Source organism: Polyodon spathula, chromosome 14, assembly GCF_017654505.1.
Source record: "Polyodon spathula isolate WHYD16114869_AA chromosome 14, ASM1765450v1, whole genome shotgun sequence".
In the NCBI taxonomy this organism is placed as follows: Eukaryota; Metazoa; Chordata; class Actinopteri; order Acipenseriformes; family Polyodontidae; genus Polyodon; species Polyodon spathula.
Genome location: NC_054547.1, coordinates 9,417,822 through 9,439,078, shown reverse-complemented (window position 1 = coordinate 9,439,078; position 21,257 = coordinate 9,417,822). Strand labels below are relative to the sequence as shown.

General features: G+C 36.5%; 1 protein-coding gene across 2 annotated transcripts in view; it reads right to left on the bottom strand.

Moving 5' to 3' along the window:
* The window catches only part of LOC121327207 (guanine nucleotide exchange factor VAV3-like), a 72,713-nt gene extending 55,148 nt beyond the window's left edge, over positions 1-17,565 (bottom strand). For both annotated transcript variants that reach the window (XM_041271087.1, XM_041271088.1), the window contains exons 1-2: positions 16,977-17,565; positions 5,960-6,076 (exon numbers count right to left, since the gene is read on the bottom strand). In XM_041271087.1, coding sequence (XP_041127021.1) covers positions 5,960-6,076; positions 16,977-17,183 — 324 coding nt within the window. In that variant the 5' untranslated portion in view covers positions 17,184-17,565. The remainder of the gene's footprint in view (positions 1-5,959; positions 6,077-16,976) is intronic.
* Positions 17,566-21,257: the final 3,692 nt, after the last annotated feature.

Here is a 21,257-nt window from a genome sequence, read left to right as displayed (position 1 = left end):
TGTACAGTATGTGTAATATGTGTAATACCCACTGCCCAAGAGACAAATATAGTTCTCTTAACCTGAACTGACAGGCCACAGTCAGAATCAGTAATAGAAGTGAATCACACAACACAGTTCGTCCACAAGCTTTTAATAATTATTTTATATAAAGTACAAAGTTTATAGAAAGTCTAATCCTTTTGGATATTTTCTCTATCAACTACCCAGTCAGACTTTTGAAAGTCTCCATATTTCTATTTATTGTCAAAAAAAATGTGCCATATCTTTTAGTATGTGGCAATAGAGTCATTTGACAGGATTTCAGCTGTGCTTTCAGTGGGTTAGCAGGTGTTACCATAACATAATAGCTAGCTCAGGTATTAAGCATAACTGGCAAAAACACATCGCTGCACTCCGATTATCTGGTTCTTATGATCAAGGAAGAACTGCAAAATTCAATTCTGACATGAAAAAATATGTGAGGTCTAGGGCCAGCATGGTCTGCCAGGACAGCAATGATTTGTTTTGACAAGGCTGCAGAGTACTTTATATTTGGAATATGACACTTCCATGAATCTCTATTCATTTCAAGTTGGAAATAGAAATATGCAGTCACAAACATTCTTAAGAATGGACCAGTCTTCATTTTGAATTCTGTTCCTTGTAAGACATAAGTAATGTGTGAGTGTCAACAGTCAGCCCTTTGTGAAAGTATGTCATATATGCTGTCTTCCCCATTGTGACTGGAAATGGTATTTAAAAAGACCTGTGGAACCCTATTTCAATATAGCATTGTCTTCACTAGAATAATCTTTGCATAAACAGAATAAAAGGATCATCTTTGTTTTGTCATTTTCTGTACTGCTGCTGATATCAGCCTGGAGAAATCCAGCCAATAGCTGAGCATTAGGGTCTCTTCCAGCAGTCCTTCAATTAACCTGACACACATAAAATGACCCGTTTTCCTGAACGTATCCATTACCCTCTATATGTTATAAGATATCCAACAGTAAAAGGTGAATCAAACATCCATAGAACTGGAACACTGAAAAGCACTCAGCATCCATCACAAAAGAGGAAATATTGATCCCCCCCACTCCCTTCACTAATTACATTATGCTTAACTGTGGAAATAAAATGGTTGAGCAGATGTTTCACTTTTTAACCCTTAGAGCACTGCAGCTTATACCGGGAGTGAGATGTTGTATGCTCTATGTACAAGTGCTGGGCAGCAAGGATTTCTGGATCAAGGCTTATTATTGAGATAACTGTTGGATGCTCAGTTGTTGTAAATGTATTTTGTACATAAAATAAACAATGGTTACTAAACTGAGTTATTCCAAAGCTTTAATACTAATCAATTTTGGTTTTGCTAACTGTGCTAGTAGGGTCTGTTGTACTGAAATATGAAATAATGCCAACTTAGGTGGTGTATTTATAGCCAGATGCTCCTGTACTAGAGAAGATAATCCAAACACTATTTTTGCTCATTTTGTTTACACACTGGTAAAATTCAAGTTCCACAAACATCTGTTTGTGTACTATTGTTTTTAAAAAAGCATATATTTATGTACAATCAATTGATCTTAAGATTCATTTATAAAGAATAATTACTATTGGACACATTCAAAAACCAATAAAAAAAATAGTCTGGGGGGGAGGAGAGCTATTGAAAAGGCAAGGGGTATGTGACAAGGCTGGCTGAGTGGTGACGTCAGACCCGGAAGAACAACACACAGGACAGACGTGGAGTTTTGGTGAAGCTGAGCACTTCCTTGCGCTCAGCACTTAATAAATGAACAAACAGAAAATAGAAAGTTGTAACAAAAAAAACAGAACATGACACTTGAGGCCAAATTAAACAGACAAACAAAACAAACAGACACTAACAAACAGGGTGGACTAATGCTGAAACAAAACAGGTACGGTGCTGGTGCTTCCAGCACTCCTTATGTTTACTTTTCTTTCTCTTTGTTTTTAATTCCCTCCCCTCCACACCCATTCTCCACTCACGAACACACAACCCCCCGAGTGAGTGAAAACATGCTGCTTTTATGCAGCTGTACCGGGACTCGATTGCTAATCAATCATTCAATTGGAGTCTTGGTACAACTGCACGTGAATTAATGAAGTGCAATTTCCTGTGCTCACATATTATTACATTTTACCTGCACATGAAGTGCTGTGCAATCCTCGTGCCTAAATACAAATATACATTTTGAATGCTCATGCTCGTAACCCATATTATATCCTGTGTACCAATGACTATACACAAACATTAACACACTGAATACAACATAACACAAATAAATAGCACAGAGGCGGGCACTTTGCCACAGGGTATCATTGGGCCATATGGATGTTTTTATGTTATGAGCATTTCTGTTCATATTGTTCTACCATTCACTTATTTTGTAACTAAAACAACGAAGTTCCTCAGAACACATGGCCCATGAAAACACAGACCCTTCCTCTGCTCATTACTACCAAAACTAATACCCAAGTGTCTGTGATTCTGAAAAAAAGTATTTTTGCATTGTAGTCAAGACTAAAGTACCCTTAATGTTATGCAACATATTGTAGTTTAAAGGCTTCGTTCTTTACATGGTTGCAAGATCTGCATTAAAATAAATAAATAAATAAAAATAAGAAATAATGACTGCACTGTGGATCCAGAAATGCCAATGCTGGTGTCATTAACTTGAACTGTTCACTCCTGCTAAATATTGATGTTTATTGCTGACCATTGTCAGGACACTATTGGTTTTGGCTTATACAAAGTTCAAGAGAGAGAGGTAGATTACTATGCCTTTCTATTGTCTACCCACTGGAGTGAAGACATATGTACTAATCTTGTAAAAGTAAAAGGATAAAACGATGGCAAATAGCTGGGTGAATGTTTTTAAAGAGGCCAGTTGTGGCTCAGCAATGGGAGTTCCGCTTTTTTGTCTCACATCCTCTGCCTTATTTCACAAAATCAAAGGAAAGAGTGATATAAATAACAAAGGAGGTGCACCTGCTAAAGAGCCCAATGTATATACTATATCTCCAAAAGAAAAACAAAAGCCCAGTCAACATTAGTCTAAAAACATACACAATTCACCTGTGCAAATACTGGCAAAGATTATCACAGAATAATTGAAAATAATAACCTTTAGGTCGTTAAACAAGACTTCATCTGCACATACCCTGAGAAACTGAACACAAAAACATTCGAGAGTAACTGATCCACTGTGATCGACCATGTCATACGGTAAGTCATTTTTATATGCACATACTGTGAATTGCTGCCATACATACTTCCCCTTTCAATTAAACCATTCTCGTCTATGATGATTTATTTAATCAGATGGAACCCAATGCAGGTTTAACCAGCTGACACGTTGGAGCAGCCATGGAAATCCTAGAACCCAAGCATGAAGTAGCTTTGTATTGATGAACAGCTGGCTGAGCTGGCTTTGTTTAGCTGCAGAGCTAAGTATGGCAAAGCTGTATCAAACACCATTACAATGCATGCCAAGGACTTGTGCTTAGGATGGGGAAGCGCCTGTACTGCAGAAAGCGGTGACGCAGTGTTCACACCAACGCCAAGAGACAAAAAGCACCTCAGGTGTGCATGTGCAAGCCAAAAAGTTTCTGGATGTAAATGATCATAACCTGCATGCAAGTTTTTGAAACTTGGTATTTCAATTTTTTATACCAAAATACAAAATCAGGTACCACTGTTGAGTCATCATTATCAATCTGATTTTCATGAACATACTGCAAGATCAGATTTCTCAATTCAGTGTGGATCTAACAATGCTCAGAATGAAAACATATGGCCACATTGTGGCATACATAAAAAAATTTGCAGATTACAGCCTCTTTTGCAAAATAATGTCATAACTCAGCATTACATGTAGTCAGTACTGGGAACTGAGGACATGGGCAGGCACCATTTTCTACTTCTATTGTACACGTAGAAACATGTATGCTACTAGAAATGTTTTTCCTGATTGAAAAAAGGTCATAATACAGTGAATATCAAACACAAAACAACCTTGATTCATTTAAAACATTTTTTTTAAAGTATAAAAATATAGATAGAAAATATTTTCAAACTTGTAAAATGAATGACCCATAGTTATTTAGATCTATGAATTCATTTAAAATAAAAAAGCAGTGAATTAAGAATATGTTGCTCAAAATACATTTGCAATAGTTTTACTGGCAAAAGACTCAATACCTAAAACTCCAATCATCTCATTAAAATGTATATTATCAAACAATTGTTTTACAGGGTGCCAAAGTGTATACAAGTAAATCAGTATCACAATCCAATAAAGCCTATCACATTATTGTAGCTGGCTGTTATGAAAAGGAATAGTCGGAAAGCTCTTAATTAGCTGAAAGAAACACTGAAATAGTGGATTAGCATTAAAATCTAAAAAAATGTGTTGAAATATATAAGCAATGCATATCTTAGAATAATAATAATTAAAACATGATTTGATTCAAAACAATTATGACTATATATATAGCTTTAGTTCATTTCATTTTTAAAGCTCCTAAGCACCGCAGTAATGTTTATATTCGTAGATGTATGCATAATTTGGCATTCAAGTCTGTTTTACAGCATGCTGCAATAGAAACCAATTATATTTTAGAAAGGTTGAAGTAGGTGGTGTTATATCTGATAATATAATACAGGAAATCTGTAATTCCACTCAGTAGGTGGGGGTTTATACAGTCATTTACTCTGTATAAACTTTAAATTAACCAGATGGAAAAAAATCATGTATGAGTGTTTAAAACCAAATTCAAAACATCATTTGTGTATTTGATTTATTTAAAACCAAAATGTGACATTTATGACAGCATAAAACTACAGTATAACGTACTTTTACAAGCCCCAGCATTTTAAGGATGTGTTTCATTTGTCGTTTAAAATAGTTAGAGCAAAATCAACCCAACTGAGATAGATAGCCATTATTAGTACAAACTGAATTGTTATTATAATCAGCTTGTATGGAGTAAAATGTTAATAAATATTCACTCCTATATGTTTAAAACAATATTCTACTGTATATATCCAGGACCATTTGTCCAGTATTGAAACATAATCATGGATGCCATTTATAGAGTTTTTGTGTTTTTCTGATACATGTGGGCCCCAGCTGTACATGAATCTGCCCAGCCATAGACAAAGGGCATCCCCTTTGGGTATGACAGACCCTCATTCAGACAGGCATAGGAAACAGGTGATCTATGAAGAAATCATTTGTATGACTCAATGGCAGTCTACAAACTACAGCTGGGGTACCACATTGATTGTGCTGGCCAGTGTTGTTGTCCTCCCAAACCACAAAGCTGCTATAACTCATAAGTCACATGGGCTCACTTAAAACAGTCCCACCCCTTTAAATCTGTACCCATCCACCTCTCTGCTGGCTGTCTGGAATCAAACCGATACATAGCCCACGTCTCCCACAAGCCAGTCTGTATTACCATAAGCCATGCTCATCAAATAAACTGGCACATACAAAAGAGAACTTGTTTACAGAACAGAACAGCCACCTTTAATTAATGTTTACCTGGGGCTTCATTAAAATGCCAGCAGGTGGTAGACGAAGGTAATGTGTTACACAGCAGACAGTGTTAGAAATTATACTTTGTTTTTCAAGGCAGTATAAAAAAAAAACAATTGTAAAGGTCAGAATAAGTTGTTAAAGGGTACAGCTAACAATAACACGTCTATGTCAGTTCAAGTTTCATAATAATTATGTTATGTTAATAATGGAAATGGAATAATGTTCTTGAAAACAAATATTGCAAACCAACACAACTTATCTCATTCTAAACCCTAACTAAATTCCTGTCATATGAATTGTTTATTATGTAATTATGATATACAATTACACATGCATCAGCAACATTGTGCAAATGTATCAAATCATTTTGTATTGTGAGACAGAAATGTATAAAATGATCTTACCTTTGCGAAATCTCGAACATCAAACAAGTCAAAGGCCTCAAACAATTCGCTTTTTCTCATCCCAAATATTTCACAGCACGCTAAAAGGAATGTTCTTATATTTTTCAAACACAGGAACTGAAAAAAAAACAAAAAAAAACAGAGCAATCAATAACAGTGCCAAGGTGAAACTAATCCCACTGAAATCATTTCAGTTTGGTAGAAACCTCTTACGTTTTCAAATGTTAAGGAACTGACCAAGAAACCCACCTGATTTCCTCCTAACTTCGACCAACACCAACGCGTTTAGTTTCAAACACGAGGCCAGAAAAGGCCATAAAACTAGAGAGAAAACTATTTATTAGGTTTAGATTAATACATTTTGATAATCTTAATTAACTTTACGTGCAAATTCACAGCCAGTCCTAATGAAGATCCACAATGTAGGTAACTATGTTGTTTATGGTAGTACAGCAAAAGCAGATCCATTCAAGAAAATGCACATAAAAACTGAAATCTTTATCAGGGTGATACATCCAATTCCCCTTGTCTCTATATGAGAAGAATATTAAAAACGACCCCTGATTTCGACGTTGAGGTAATCTGCCAAAACCAGGCTTTGCTTTCTGAAATTACTGTTCCCACTGGAACTTTCACAGATAGAAAAAGCATCACATAAAAGCAAAGGTTATTAACAGAAACAATGGTTATCAAATATTCAGGCAATTTCCCTTGCTCACAATCGCCTTCGCTATACCTCACAAACTGTTGCAGAATAGTAAAGCATAAATGACTGTCACAATAAGCCAATCCTACCTGTCGTCAGTCATCTTATTAATGTAGAAGAGAACCACAGGCTGATTAGGAGTATCAATCAAACCAATCAAATTTAATATAGCACCCCGTATACATGGGGAGCGTCTCGGGGCGCTTTACATAGTCAGAAAAGGAAAAAGCAAAAAAACAAACACTTTACAAAATCTGCAAAAAAATAAAATAACAGAGAAAAAACAATATACTACAAGAATTTTAAGTAAAAACCTGATCAAACAAAACTGATTTATATCTGTTTTAAAAAAGGGAAGAGAATGGATGCTTCTAATGTTCCATAGTGTCGGTGCTAGATGGCTAAAAGAACGCAATCCATATGTATCTATTAGGAACCTGATAAGCATAACCTAAACAAGAAAACTAGGGAAAAGAATATAGTTAACATCATGAGTAAAAGTGAATTAAAAGCTATTGATAAATTTAGCAGACATACTCTTGTCAGTAGACAGACTATTTACTGCGACTTTTAATATATAAGTTACAAAATTGAACTATAACTGTTCAAATTATATGCAGTCTAGCGACATGAACCACATATAGGTTTGTTTAACAAGCGAATTCAGGTTTTAGCAGTTCTACGTAATCCCTTGTGGTCTAGGTGTAAATAAATGTTCATGGCAACAATTATGCAGGGACCAAAAAGCTGTAGTGAAAAAAGGAATCAGACATGACATGAGACAAGCTCTTTGAATGTCTGAAAGCTCACTAGCAATGAAGTCACTTGTGTACTGTGCAACCCTGTACAGCAGAATGTTGGTTGCTTTTGAAAACAAGGCTTAGAAATAAAAAGAGAAATACCAAGCTTTCTTCTTCCTAGTAGGGTTTCTGAACTAGTAAGAAACAAAGTGGGTGAATTCAGAAGTAATGCTGATGCAACGGTCTTGCTTGCTTATTTTTGAATTTGAAAAAATTACATTTCATTTATTTATTTATTTATTTTAACAAACTTTCCAGCACTGCTGCTAAAGCATAATTATGACCCCATATCTTAGATGAACTCAGTATAAGAAAGGGTGATTTTATCTTGTTCAGAGGAGGATGTGCCATGCAGTAGCCTACAGTACATGAAATGAGTACTAACAGGAAATGCAATGTTTGATGAGAACCCACATTACATTAAAACAGATTGCACCTATTTAGCCTACTGTTCAATGCACCATAATCAGCAGATGGTAATGTCCTATTTTTTTCTCTTTAGCCCAGAAGAGAAATCTCCATATACAGTAGTTTACAAACTACATGTCAGGAAACAGTCAGACACTTGATGAATGAACTGTTATGTCACTTTTACATATGTTATTGAAATTGATAGGAAACATAATACATCTATTTAATCTCATTACAGTATGTAACTATCAAGGCCCACAACCCATATTGAATCTGAATCAACTTGCTATTGCCAGATTTGAGTTTGTTAACCTTACTTGAAGCTGCTTGTGGCCGACATACAGCACTTTAATAGCATATCAAAACTGTTAAGAAAAAGGAAAGTTAAAAAGACAGTTCCAAGCATCAAATACTGAGAGGTTAATTCAATAATGGTTGGATGTAATACATTAGTGTATGCATACAGTATTACTGTCAACAGCACACCTACCAAGAGGCACTGATTTCTACCTGATGCTGTACACTGATGACAGCAGCTTTAAAGCAGTGCAGGGCAGCATGGTCAGAGGCTGCTTCCATATTATTATTGACATATGACGACACACAGAGGAAAGGGAGTGTGAATGTATTCTGAAATATGCTAAGGAGTGGGTGGCTTTTGTAAATGTAAAAAAAGAGTGAACCATGAACCACTGAGACCCAATTTGGATTTGGTATACTGTTCATATATTAATGATGTAGCTTTAAATTGTGTACAGCATGTCTATACCAGCACCTAATACATTTTTATCCACATGTGCTACGGTGCAGCATACAAATGCAACAAAAAATATTTATATATATATATAGTTTATTGCTTTGAAGTTTAAATGAAGATCCAAATAGTGCTGATTCAAATAAGTTTTCCCTTTTCCTTTTTCCACTGATTAGTTTAACTGAACTATCTCCCACTGAGCTAAAGATGTAATTACCTTACCATTCTTTAATGCAGTGTAGCTTGCCAACTTGTGTTCTCTTTACAACAACATTCCTGGACAGGAACATCTGAGAGAGGTCAAATATAAACATTTGATTTTTGAATTTATGGACTGCTGAGCTCAGCTAAATATGTGAGAATACCAGCCGGAAAGTCACAATTACATACATATTATATTATCTAAAGTTCTACTGAAAAAGAGGAAAAACAATTCTACTTCTTCCAGTATTAAATCTGCTATTCTGAGGAGCACAGTAAATGGTCTAATAGAAGATTCATAGGCGTTTGCAAGGGCTGAGGGGCTTTTATTAGGGGGTGTTAAGAGACGGGACAGACAGCATAGGACAGACCCTCACTCTCAGAGGACTGGAGAAGCATTCTCAGTCGGTCTGGGAGACTCGGTCTACCCATGAGGGAACAGGCATTCTCGAGTATGGTTGTAGAACCTGGAAAAGAAAAGGGTAGTCACCAGGAGTCGCCCTCATCGTCGAGGTGAAGCTCAGTTTCTAAGGCTGGGTATGGTGAGGTACCCACAGGGACCTGAGGAAGGGAAATGTTTAGAAGGCCAGATGAGGTGAGGAACTGAGCTCAGGCAGAGCAAGTGTAGGACTAGGATAGAGCCAGCAGGCGAGGCAAAGCGCATGAGCCGCGAAAGAACAGTTGTAGCCAGTGGTCCCCTCTGACTCCGTGGGAGAACCTGAGATGCACCGGCAGAGGGCGTTGAATCGAGCCCCAAGGACAGGGGAGTGAGCCAAACCTCCCCCGTAGAGGGAACCCTGTGCTAGGCAATGCTGAATAGAAAAGGAAGTGGAGGAGGAGGAAGGAGGAGGAGAAACAAATGTAAGTCAAAGACTGGAAGTTGTGCTCATGAATATATATAGAATAGGGAGTGACTGACAGATGGGACAGCGAAGAGGGGAGCCCCGGCCCGCCCCACTCTGGCCCGGAGGCTGACATAGCATGTAGGGCTCGAGGCTATTGGAGAGCTAGTTAAGAGAGATAGAGCTCCCAGGTGGAATGGGAGGAGCAGTGCTGACCCGGAACTATGCTGGTTGGTTTCCGCGGCAGCGCTAGGCCTGAGCTGGAAGTAAACAGGGAGAGCGAAGGAGAGAGAGAGAAAGAAAAAGCCCTCTCCAGTGCCCCTGACCTAAGCATGAAAGGCTGACATTACAAATGTTAAGGTTAAGGTTTGTGGAAAGAAAGAAAAACAGAAGTAGTAAACTCTTGTTTTTAAGGAAACTGGCTCGTTTTTTGGTATCTGATGTTGCAGGAATATATAATTACTTATTTTTTAGTCAACATACAGGAGAAGTGTGATTAAATATACCTGCCAATTCTCCATCACTATAAATAGTCTTAAGGGCAGATTTAATTAAGAGTAAAGTGACTTCAGTAATGTATCAGCAGCATTGATAAAATGCACTTGGTTTATATACTATATAATTTAAGTGCCTTTTATTGAAACATCTAAGTGATATATCTTTAATGGCAAACAGTATTGCTCAGGAGGAGTATACAATACAGTAGCACTAATTATTTGTGTGTCAAGTATCTACGAATAGATTGTCTTGATTCTGAATTCAACTTTAGATAACTCTTGATACAGATTGGTGTGGTGGTGTTGTCTTTGGCTTGGGGGGTGGAATGCCCCATTCTGGTCTAGCTAGGGTAACTAATGTATAACAGAGATGCATTCAAAGCAGTCTAAGCCCCAGCTAAGTCTATAGTTTGCTTTACCTGAGATATGGTTGTCAGATATTGACTTGGTTCAAATACTAATCTTTAATGTATCTTGGCCGGCACTTGCATGTGTGGGCACTTCCACTTGAGCTGCAGATAAAATATAAAAATTCACCCCAAACAAATACTAATGCATATAAAAACAGATCTTGCGGGACAGTTATGAGACTATACCTGGGCCAGTTATTTTACGGAGATTGATTTTCATTAATGATAAACACAGTGGGTATAGGCAGAGGTGAAATAAAATAATTTTAACAATAACTAGAGAGGAGCTAATCAGAACAACAATTTAACTGCTTCTTTCTGCAACTAATTTGTCTTTTTTGCTGGCTTTATACTGTTACAGATATCCTGCTTTGCTTTAGCCTTAATAACTGCTTAAAAAAATAAATTTCATGACAAGCTTACCATAATACTTAAATACCTGAAATATGTTACAAAATCCCATCCACTCTCACATAAGAGGGTAGGCATATATAATGTATTATTGTATCAGTGTAGTTTTGCTACAAATTAGGCTGGGTTTAAACTTTTTCATACAAGAGGGATACGAGAACAAACCAAAATTAACTTTCCATATTTTCAAAAATGGCCATGACAAAAATTGATTCAAATGCACTCGACCAACAGGATTTAAATAATCCCCATTCTAGAGATACTGAATGCTTACTAATGCTTGAGGTTTATGAATAAAACACTGGGAGGCTGGAGTAAAAACTTTTGTATTTGTGCACTGACAATCTAACTTCAGAAATGTGTGCTCTTGAAATGCATAGAAAGTAGTCCATCTGGTACAACTAACACTGCCTCTTGCGCCTCAGTGAGATTGGATTTGCATTGGGAACAAATACAATAATGTGTTAGGTCTCCTCACACAAGCTGTTGCAGTGACAGTCACTAAGAACTGTGAGTTATATGGGAAAGAACTGTCAATGGGACATGCTGCTTCTCTGCTGTATGTTCTCAGGTAGACCACCCATTTTCAGTAATAAAAGGGCAAGCATGGGAAATCCATTAACCACTTACTGTATGTGGGAAGACAGACATTGCAAGAAAAAGATATCTAAGTTCATCAAGCAACCATACTGCCGGTACCCAATTCAACTAAAGAATACTTTTTAATCGAATTATTTAAAAAAAAAAAAAAAAAAGTATGTCAAGCAGTCTTGTTGAGATTTTTACAAGCTGTTGAACTGTCAAAACACCTTTTAGTGTTTAAAAATATTTACTCTGTTTTAAAAAATACATTAGCATTTCAAATCAAGGGAGAGAGGTGGCTTCTCACACTCACTGAACAAAAATGTTGTATTTCCCATCATACCTCCAAATCTACCAGGGCTGGAATTCTGAAAATGCACCCTTCATGTCTTAGAAAGGTCAGGTGATGTCCTGTGTGTAATTTGCTGGAGTAAACAACAGGGCAGAAGAGTATTCCACACAACATGACAGGTTACAGAGGGTTGAAAACAGTGGTGCTAATTAAATTACAATTGAAACATGAGAGGGTTTTACTGTATACGAGGGTGACTAGTATGGTGTACTGTAAGCCTCAGTATTTGGAGTGTTGCTCCAGTTTCCAATGTCATTGCTTAACAGTATTAATTTTGTAACAGATGGCTGACATTAGATTGGGGGGAGAATTTGAGATAAGCTCCATCATAACAGACATGTTTGTGGTATTTGTTTTTTTTCAGTAATATTATTATTTAAATAAAATTTTAAAAAAACAGTTTACACACAATCCAAATCGATTTTCTGCGAATCTTTAGGTCTTTCCATTTTAATGCACAGAGATTATTTAAACAGGGACCTTATGGTCCCCAATTTATTCCATTTATTAAGAACACAAGCCACTGACAGATCGTTAAGTGAATGCCTGGACGCAGCGACATAAGAGTTCATGGACAATATTGCTTATAAGACCACAATTATCATATTGGCTAGGATTTTATATATAATCATTTTTCTTGTTTTTTTTAAACGAAAAAAATAAACCTGTATCCCTAAGAAAATAATGGGTGAATCTTTTTGTAAATGCTAGTTAAGCTTGCTGTTATTTAGAAATGATTTTGTTGCTTAGATAAATAGACATATCTCACAGAAATTCAATGTACCCACATATGTAATAAGAATTATAAAGACAATCATTAATGTTTTAGGCAATAATAACAGTAAAACATACGCACACAAGTAAATAACAAACCCTATCCTAATGTTCACTTTAATTAGGTCAATGGCTATTACATCAGAATGTGTCCTTGTATAAATAAAGACATTTCTGCATATAAACTGTCGTACCAGGATTTCCTCGATTCAGATTATCTCAATACTAATCTCCAGACAGACTGGAAAAAAAGGCATTTCCCCACTGGATTTTGTACAAGATTGGGATAGTTGTCTTTAGAAGGTCACAGTTAGAATTTTTGGCCACTAAATATGACATGCATCTTCAGCTAAATGAACATTAGATTAAAGTGTATGTATTGTGAATAATAGGAGCTGAACTGTGCGTGGAATTGTAAACATTTCATCTGAAGCTCTGTTAATTAAGAAACTAACAACCGCCGCGATATTACATTGCCTTCTGCATCAGTCCCTGGAGGACTGAAGGTCAATCTCCTTGGTGATGGAGTAAAACGTCACTGTGTGTGTGTGTGTGTGTGTGTGTGTGCGTGTGTGTGTGGCCTTATTTACCATTCATACTGGAACCTTGATCTGTAGTAGTAAAAAAAAAAAAAAGTTTTGCTTGCATTTATTATTTGCAGAGATTATTAATTATACATAGCATTTGACATTTTAAGTGAATGGAAATAACTGACAGAAAGGTGCTCAGCTTCTTGACAGGGGCACAAACATCTGTATGTGTGTGTACATGAGGTGAAGGAAGGGGGGATGGGCTTTGAAATACAATTAGAAGAGTGGAAAAACATGGAAAAGACCAAAGACTGGGGAAAGCAATAAGACTGTAATGTACAAAACAACTGACAGCACATTGCTAACTAGAGGTACTCAAAATAAACAATTCGTAACCAGGAAGTATTTACTTCCTTATAAAGACAGTTAATGTTGTCACATACAACACTGCATGTTTCCTCTTGTGTGAATATATTACTAATAGTACCCATTCACAAAAAGTTTTAAAAGCAGTTTAACATGTGTCAGCAGTCTTGATATTGGTCATTTTACATATATATGTACAGTATGTATGTCTGTATGTGTGTACTGTATGTCTGTATTTAAGTATGCATGTATACAAATGTGACCAAAGGTAATCCATTGCTTATGATAATTCCATCCAAAATGTTAAAGCAAGGGTCAAAATTGCTAAATAAAACAAATGCTATATTTTATAAAGTCAAATTCAACCCCTGACTAAAAAACTGATCTGAAAGAAGTAAAACAGGGAAAACCAGGAAAGCCAAAGAGGACGCTGAGAGCGTTGGCATTTAATTTGTTTTTTTTTGGGGGGGGGGGGGGGGGGGGGGGGGGGGGGGGGGGGGGGGGGGGGGGGGGGTTTGTTGTTTTTTTTTTTTTTTTTTTTTTTTAATTTTTAAATTTTAGAAGCCCTGCATCTTTTGCTAGGTAATGATGCAAAAACACTTGGGATTCAGTGAAATGGGGTTAGACTAAGAATTACACCTTTTGGCCTCACACTAAAACCCAGAATGGTTCAAATTATTATGCAATAAGATTTTATTTTTCACACTATAGGATATTATGAGAGTTTACCCGTCTCAACTAACACCTTCTCACGACTTACTGTATATTGTTTTATCACTGCAGTGTCAGCTGTTCCTGACCTCACTATAACTTTCTTCTAACTGGAAGTAGCACTACAAAACATGGCCTTATGCTCATGCTACTGTGCACTGCACATTAATAAAAGGTTTTGATTAACGTTATCATACCAATGCCCACAGGTTCACTGCTGTTACAGCTATATGTGCACAGCAATAACTACCACTAACATCCTCTTACTTTAGTGTCAGATTTTGGTTTTATTTTATCTCCAGCTTAAGTGGACTTGTTCTGCAGTGCTCTAAACTCCCAGTCACAGATTGAAGAAGGGCTTGCCAGGAACACTGTTCATGTATTACCGACAGAGAACAAAGATTCTGCTCAGCACAGTCAGTCAGTTTTGATGGAACAGGGTTACCTGACTCATTGACCACTTGACAGGAACTGAAGACCATATGAGTTTACAGTTTACACACACTGATACAGATAATTTGGGCCAGGCTGGGGGAAGGGGAAGGGTGGAGGGGGAGAGGGAGGTCAAAAATGCTATGCCATAACATGGCCTTGAGTTTGGTTTGCTGTATGGTTTTCTATCATTGTTTCAGCTTTGCTTAAAAACTATCCCAGCACAAAATGCTTCAGAAACAGCTGTCTTAAGTGTGCAAAGGAAGCATATAGAGTTGAACTCACTGTGAATTGTGAAAGGCTAATACTCTTCCCCACCTCACTTCTAAAGTTTTCAGCAGACTCAGTACTCAGAACAAAGTGTACATACATCCCTCAAGTAACAACATAATTTAGGGTGTGCTCTAATAACAAGACAACATCTCAAAATATACAGCTATACATACAATTACCTAATGGCACTGTGTGCTGTAGAACAGGTAGCGTATTATACTGTATGTTTAAAATGAAAGCATGTATAAGGTTGACACTATATTTAAATATTAGTTGTGTGTATAAATTCCCAATTAGTAACTACCCAGATAAAAAGCATATATGAGTATACTTCTGTTCTGGCCTGGCATTTAACAGAAACCTCCTTCCTCTCTTCCAGTACCCTCCTGGGCCCTTGTGCTAAGGAAATGCAGCCCTTTTCTTGTTTTCAATGATGTAATCCCATTCTGATAAATCAATCCATTTAATTAGGCAGGATGCTAAACTCAACCCAAACTCAGATGCTTCCTCTTTTTTTTTTTTAATATGGATACATGTACATAAAAAGTAGCACTAAGTAATGTTTAAAGCAACTAATGTAATTAAACTACTGGTTGCCCTTTGCATAGGACATTTGTAAAGGCTGAATTAAATGTTAATTAATCCCAGTTTGTAGCACTGTCCATTTGTGCTTTTTCAGGCTTTTGTGCTGTTTTCTCCCCAGGGTAAACCCAGCACGTTTCCTAGAAAATGGGATGATAAAATAGCTGTCTCCAAATTAATGAATTATTCATTTTGGAATTTACTAGATCCCCAATTATGTACATTTTCGAACCAATGGTTTAAAAAAAATATGTTTATGTTAAGGGAGTATATAAAACTCAATCTGGAGCAAGTTGTGAATATTACTTGTTTAAAAATGCATATAAATAGTTAAAAGTAAAAGATGGAGGATGATAGATATCAGACATTGTCTTCCTGCTGCTGTAGCTGGTCAGGAAGAACTGTTCATTCATGATATGCTACAATAGTAAACCCAAAGCATCTTGCAATTGTATTTAACTGCATTAAACTACAGTGTGTTGTTGTCATGTAGTACTGCTACACCATATCCCTTTTGAATTTGTGGCTATGTTTAACTATATATTATAACAATTATATATATATATATATATATATATATATATATATATATATATATATATATATATATATATATATATATATATATATATAATAAAGTATACATGTGTTTACCCTGTTTTTGTGTCCTTTCAACTTAGTGCAGTAAATGGATGAAATATTTTATGGTTAATAATTCACGTAACTAGTGCTATCTGGCGCCGTTGCTCACGGGGCTTTTTTTGTTTAAGGTCTGGGTGAAAATGTCGGGACACCGCAGGTGCAAGTTGATGGGAAAAGTGTTGAAGGTCAGCTATCTGCCCTATATCTACAACTACAGTATGTGTAGAATACCCTCACACATCAATGGTTGCACCTAGAGGGCAGCGTTTTGTGTCTGTCAGATTGGATAACGGTACTCGACCGAGAATAGTGTAACTTCCTTATTATAGCGATGCATTCTTAAAACAAAAATATACACCAAACGCTATTGTGGTTGTTCAAAGAGAAGTGCTCGAATTAGCGTACGATCGACATGTTTTGAAATGTTATAATTTGACTGTAAAACTTTTGCATTTATATATTTTTAAGACTGCTACCGATGTGTTGCCGTAATCACATCAACAAGACAGTAAACACAAAACTGTACGGTAAATAAAACACAATCGAAAATCGGCACCTTTTAACATTGATTAATAGTGTGTGTGTATATATATATATATATATATATATATATATATATATATATATATATATATATATATATAAGCAGACACAATGGTAGTTCAAAAACGAGCTTAATTTAGTGCGATGTCCTTCCTTTCAAAGCGAATCCAACAGTATACTGTTAAGTAAAACCCTTACCTGTGACATTTGCGGTCTCAGATTGATCTCCTTCAGATTGATAGATAGGGGTCTCAGGTTGTTCAGAAGCTGGCACAACAGAACCCCGTCCCTTAGGGTCTGAGCTAAATCAAATACCTGGGCTGACTCCCATGTAACCCGATGGTTTGGTGGCAGCACCTTACAATTGATAAGCCACAACGCACATTGCCTCCAAGGCTCCATCATGTTATATTCAATGTAATGCTAACTATAAAAAAATAACATGAAATAAAATAAATGCAGCTCGAAATCAAGTTATTTACAGATTGTTTTGTTTGTTTTACGCGATCAGTCTTCTCTGGTGGAAGTATAATAACCTAAAAAGAGAACTGCAGTGTCACTTCCCACTTTTGTTTTGCATTGCGCGCACACACAAACGTATAGACATCGATTTATGAGTGTGCAGCGCCGAGCTAGCTGCACACAGCTGACAGCCTGTTCTGCCCCTCTAGCTCTTTTTCTGTCTCGCTGCTGTTGCTCGCTCGCTGCGGTCTGACTCTTCCGTCTGTTACTCTCACATGTTCGTATACACACAGGAGCCTTGTGGCAAGCAGCAGCGACTCCTCCGAGTGCGAGCGTTCTGCAATGAGGAGGGGTGTGAAATACGGCAAAATAAGAACAAACCCTGACGCTAGTATGAAAATCGTAATTATCAACAAACGCAGGCCCTTGATAACGTAGGCGTCCAAATTAGGCAATGTGCCTTTGGGTTTGACAGCGTTACCATTATATGGATATATTGATTTGTCAAAAATACTTTTGCATATCATGAATACTGCACTAGTTGTATTATAGTATAAGGACCACCTGTCTCTGAAGTTATATGAGTTACTCATAGGCATTTTATATATATATATATATATATATATATTATATAATATATATAATATATATATATATATATATATATGCCACCATTAGACACCCAACAAGCAGCACAGGTCGTATTTTTACAAGGAATTTAAAATAAAATGTGTTAGTTGTTTTTTATTTTAATTTTTTGTGTAAATGTGTGTTTAGTAAGGTGTAGCGCTGTTAGAACTAACAAAAACGAACATTTGCGAGTGGGTGTATTTCAGTAAGACATGGTGTCACAAGCTGCTGTAATGATCAATTATTTTTAATGATGGTGTGGAATTTTGTTTTTTATTTTCCTTCTGATTTAAAACCATTTTTACCTTTAGAGAATTAGATCAGCTTGGGCCCATGTATCCGTATCACCATATCACTCTGAATGACACTCTAGATTTATAAGCACGTTTGTTAAATAGTTTGGAGTTGTAAATCCTTATAAAAGCATACCATCGTAGAAGCATAAAGTAATGAAGTGTGGTAAGGAATAGCGAAGCTTAGAAGAGGCAAACATGACAAAGGATTAGGTAGCTTTGTACACAAAATGCTGCAGGACCACTGTTCATCTTTCCTACAGTTCTTAAGTAAGCCCATTTGATTTAACTATAAAGTGCCAATAGGGTTTACCTTTAACATGTAAGATAAAACCAAGTGCTGTAGACATCATAGTGTCAATAAATATTGTATAACAGGCATCACCATTTCACGTCTTTCTGTGATAGCATTGTACATTCAGTTTAATGCATGTTGTGGCTGCTTTGCTGATTCATGTTCATACACACTTACAAATAAACTACAGTGTGTATTAATGATGGAGACCCCAATAGAACTAGGTGTGATGAGTGCTAATTAAGTAGCCTCTTGTGCTTTCCACTCTGGAGAGCTGGGTTTGAAGCCAGCGCAACTCATAGAATCACCTCACACAATTGGCAGTTTCTTTTCAATTGGGTTGAAAAGCCAGGGGTGTTCTCATGGGGACTGAGGTGAGCTCACAGCGCTGTCAGAAGAAGCGTCCATGGAACCGGGTTGCAATGTGCCTGACCTGACTCTATATAAAAACATTTTATGTACCGTTTTTAATAAATAAAAAAAATTAAAAATTGACACAGTTTATGGGGTAGCATATTGACGAAAGTACATAACCTCTGTTCTATTACAATCAAGAACAAGATAGCCAGACAAGGCAAGATGTCAAGAGCAAAGTTAACGCTGTGGACATCCTGCACTATAACTTATATCTGTCTGCTGAGCAGCCAAAGAAGACACATGTTTTTGTACCTTTTAGCTGGAACATTTTGCAGAGCACTAAACTGACAAGTACAGTAACGGCATGACCGATAAAGTAAAAGAGAATGTATACAAGCTTGTTCTGATTAGTCGTTGTGTTTCTTTTGGTCAGCAATTGTGTAATTAATAATAGCCTTAATAAGAAGACAACCAACTAAATCTATCCTTTAATAAAGCTTTCAACCTAATATTTTTCTTAACTGATTTTTTTGTCAAATGGGACTTCTAGATACACAGACTGTATGAGAAAAGTAAGATCTTCTGTCCAGAAGGTTCCAGGTCCAGAAGGTCTGACATTCCAGCAGAATTAAAGCTTTGCAATCCACTGAAACCAAGAATTCACTCCATTCTAATCCTGAGCTTTAATTCTAAAAATTTAGTAGCAAGCATTTCAAAAATATATGGCACAAGCTTTTATTTCAGGTCATGATTTCTTTTTAATATTAAAATACTCATATACATTTAACCTTTGCCAAACCCTTGCTATAAGACTGGTCCACCACTCACATTTTAATTAGGAGAGTTCATAAACCTTTCATAAAAGGTTTTCGTTATGAAGATGAGCCAGGCTTATTAGAAACCAGGCATCATTTACTAAGAATTAGGTTGGGGAAACTAATCGGACCGCTGTGTATGCATTTACATTGTATTTCACGATTTAATTAAACTGTTGTTTTAAATTTGTATTTTTTGTAGACCCTGCAAAAGGGTCCAGCTGCTGCTAAGTGGTGATTATTAAAGACACTTTCACTTAAAAGTGTGAACCCGCTTTTGTTTGCACTGTGTTCATGTCATTTTATTTTATTTCTCAATCACTTGGGGTGCGGGAAGGGGCAATTCCCCCTTTACTGTTACAAGCTATCAAAAAGAGTAGTGAAGGGATGGAAAAGAGAATTAAAGGCAGCTGTTCGTCCAAGTTGCATGCTGTATACACAAGGCTGCCTCAACAATAGATGTAAGGGAATTTGGCAGATATCCCGTTCTCATGTTGAGCAACTCCTAAATGCAAAAGGAGGAAGTGTTGCATATGCTGCTGTGAAGTTTATTGATTTGAAATAACTAAACATGCTAGTTACATCATTTTTAGCAGTTTGCCGATTCACAACAAGATTTTAGCAACATCCTATGTTGATACTATAAAATGTTTCCACAAACTGGCATTTCATTTTGATTTTGATCTGATATGGAACCTAGCTATTTTTGAAAACGCCCACAGTAAAGCTGCAATCTCTTTAACGTGTGTTTCCTTTTTTTATAATGGAAAACACAGCAGCATATAGTAGGGGTCTTACAGAAAAGCAGGATTTCACCTATCCCCAGTGACAAGCCTCAACTGGACCATAATGTGTCAGAAGAAGTATGTAGGAAACCTGATAAGGCAGACCAGTGCAGAAAGGAAGCACAGAGCTCAATGTGTTTGAGGTCATTGTCAATCTTCACTTCCTCTGCCGCTATTTTAAAGAGTTGGCACAAGATGGCACGATCCTGCTGGGATGACAGATGATCAAAGCTTTAACTTGAGCGCTTTACCAAGTGTTTATGCTAGTGGCATAGTGGACATACCATAAGGCAAGCAGTGGTTTGTAATGCACTCTTTAATAGTAGTTGAAAGGGAATCCTATACAAACGATGGGGTTATATACCGTTAAACATTTTTTGTTTTAATATGGATATATATGGAAAAAATAAAACAGCAAGTGTTTAAACCAATTATTTAAAAACAACTTTAATGGGATATTCTTTCTGTCATTCCTTAATATAACATTTTTTTTTTGTCAAACAACTAGAATCATTATTCTTTTAAAAATGCTGTATAAAATAGGTTTAAATAGGTGATAAATAACATATAAGTTCTTACTGTATATTATAATACTTGTTCCACATTCCACATGCAGTTACTGAATCAAATTAGTTTAAATTAGTTTCAGATCAATTGTGATGATCCGATATAGCAAAAGCAGAGCACAGTTTAGTAAGAATAGTGAAACTGCAGATAACTATGCTAGCACTGTAAAGACCATGGCTACTCATGGTAAATCCAGCACATTGCAGAAGCATAGTCAACTGCAATTTAACACAGGCTAAAGACTTAAGCAGTCTTTCTATTAATATTTTTCTATT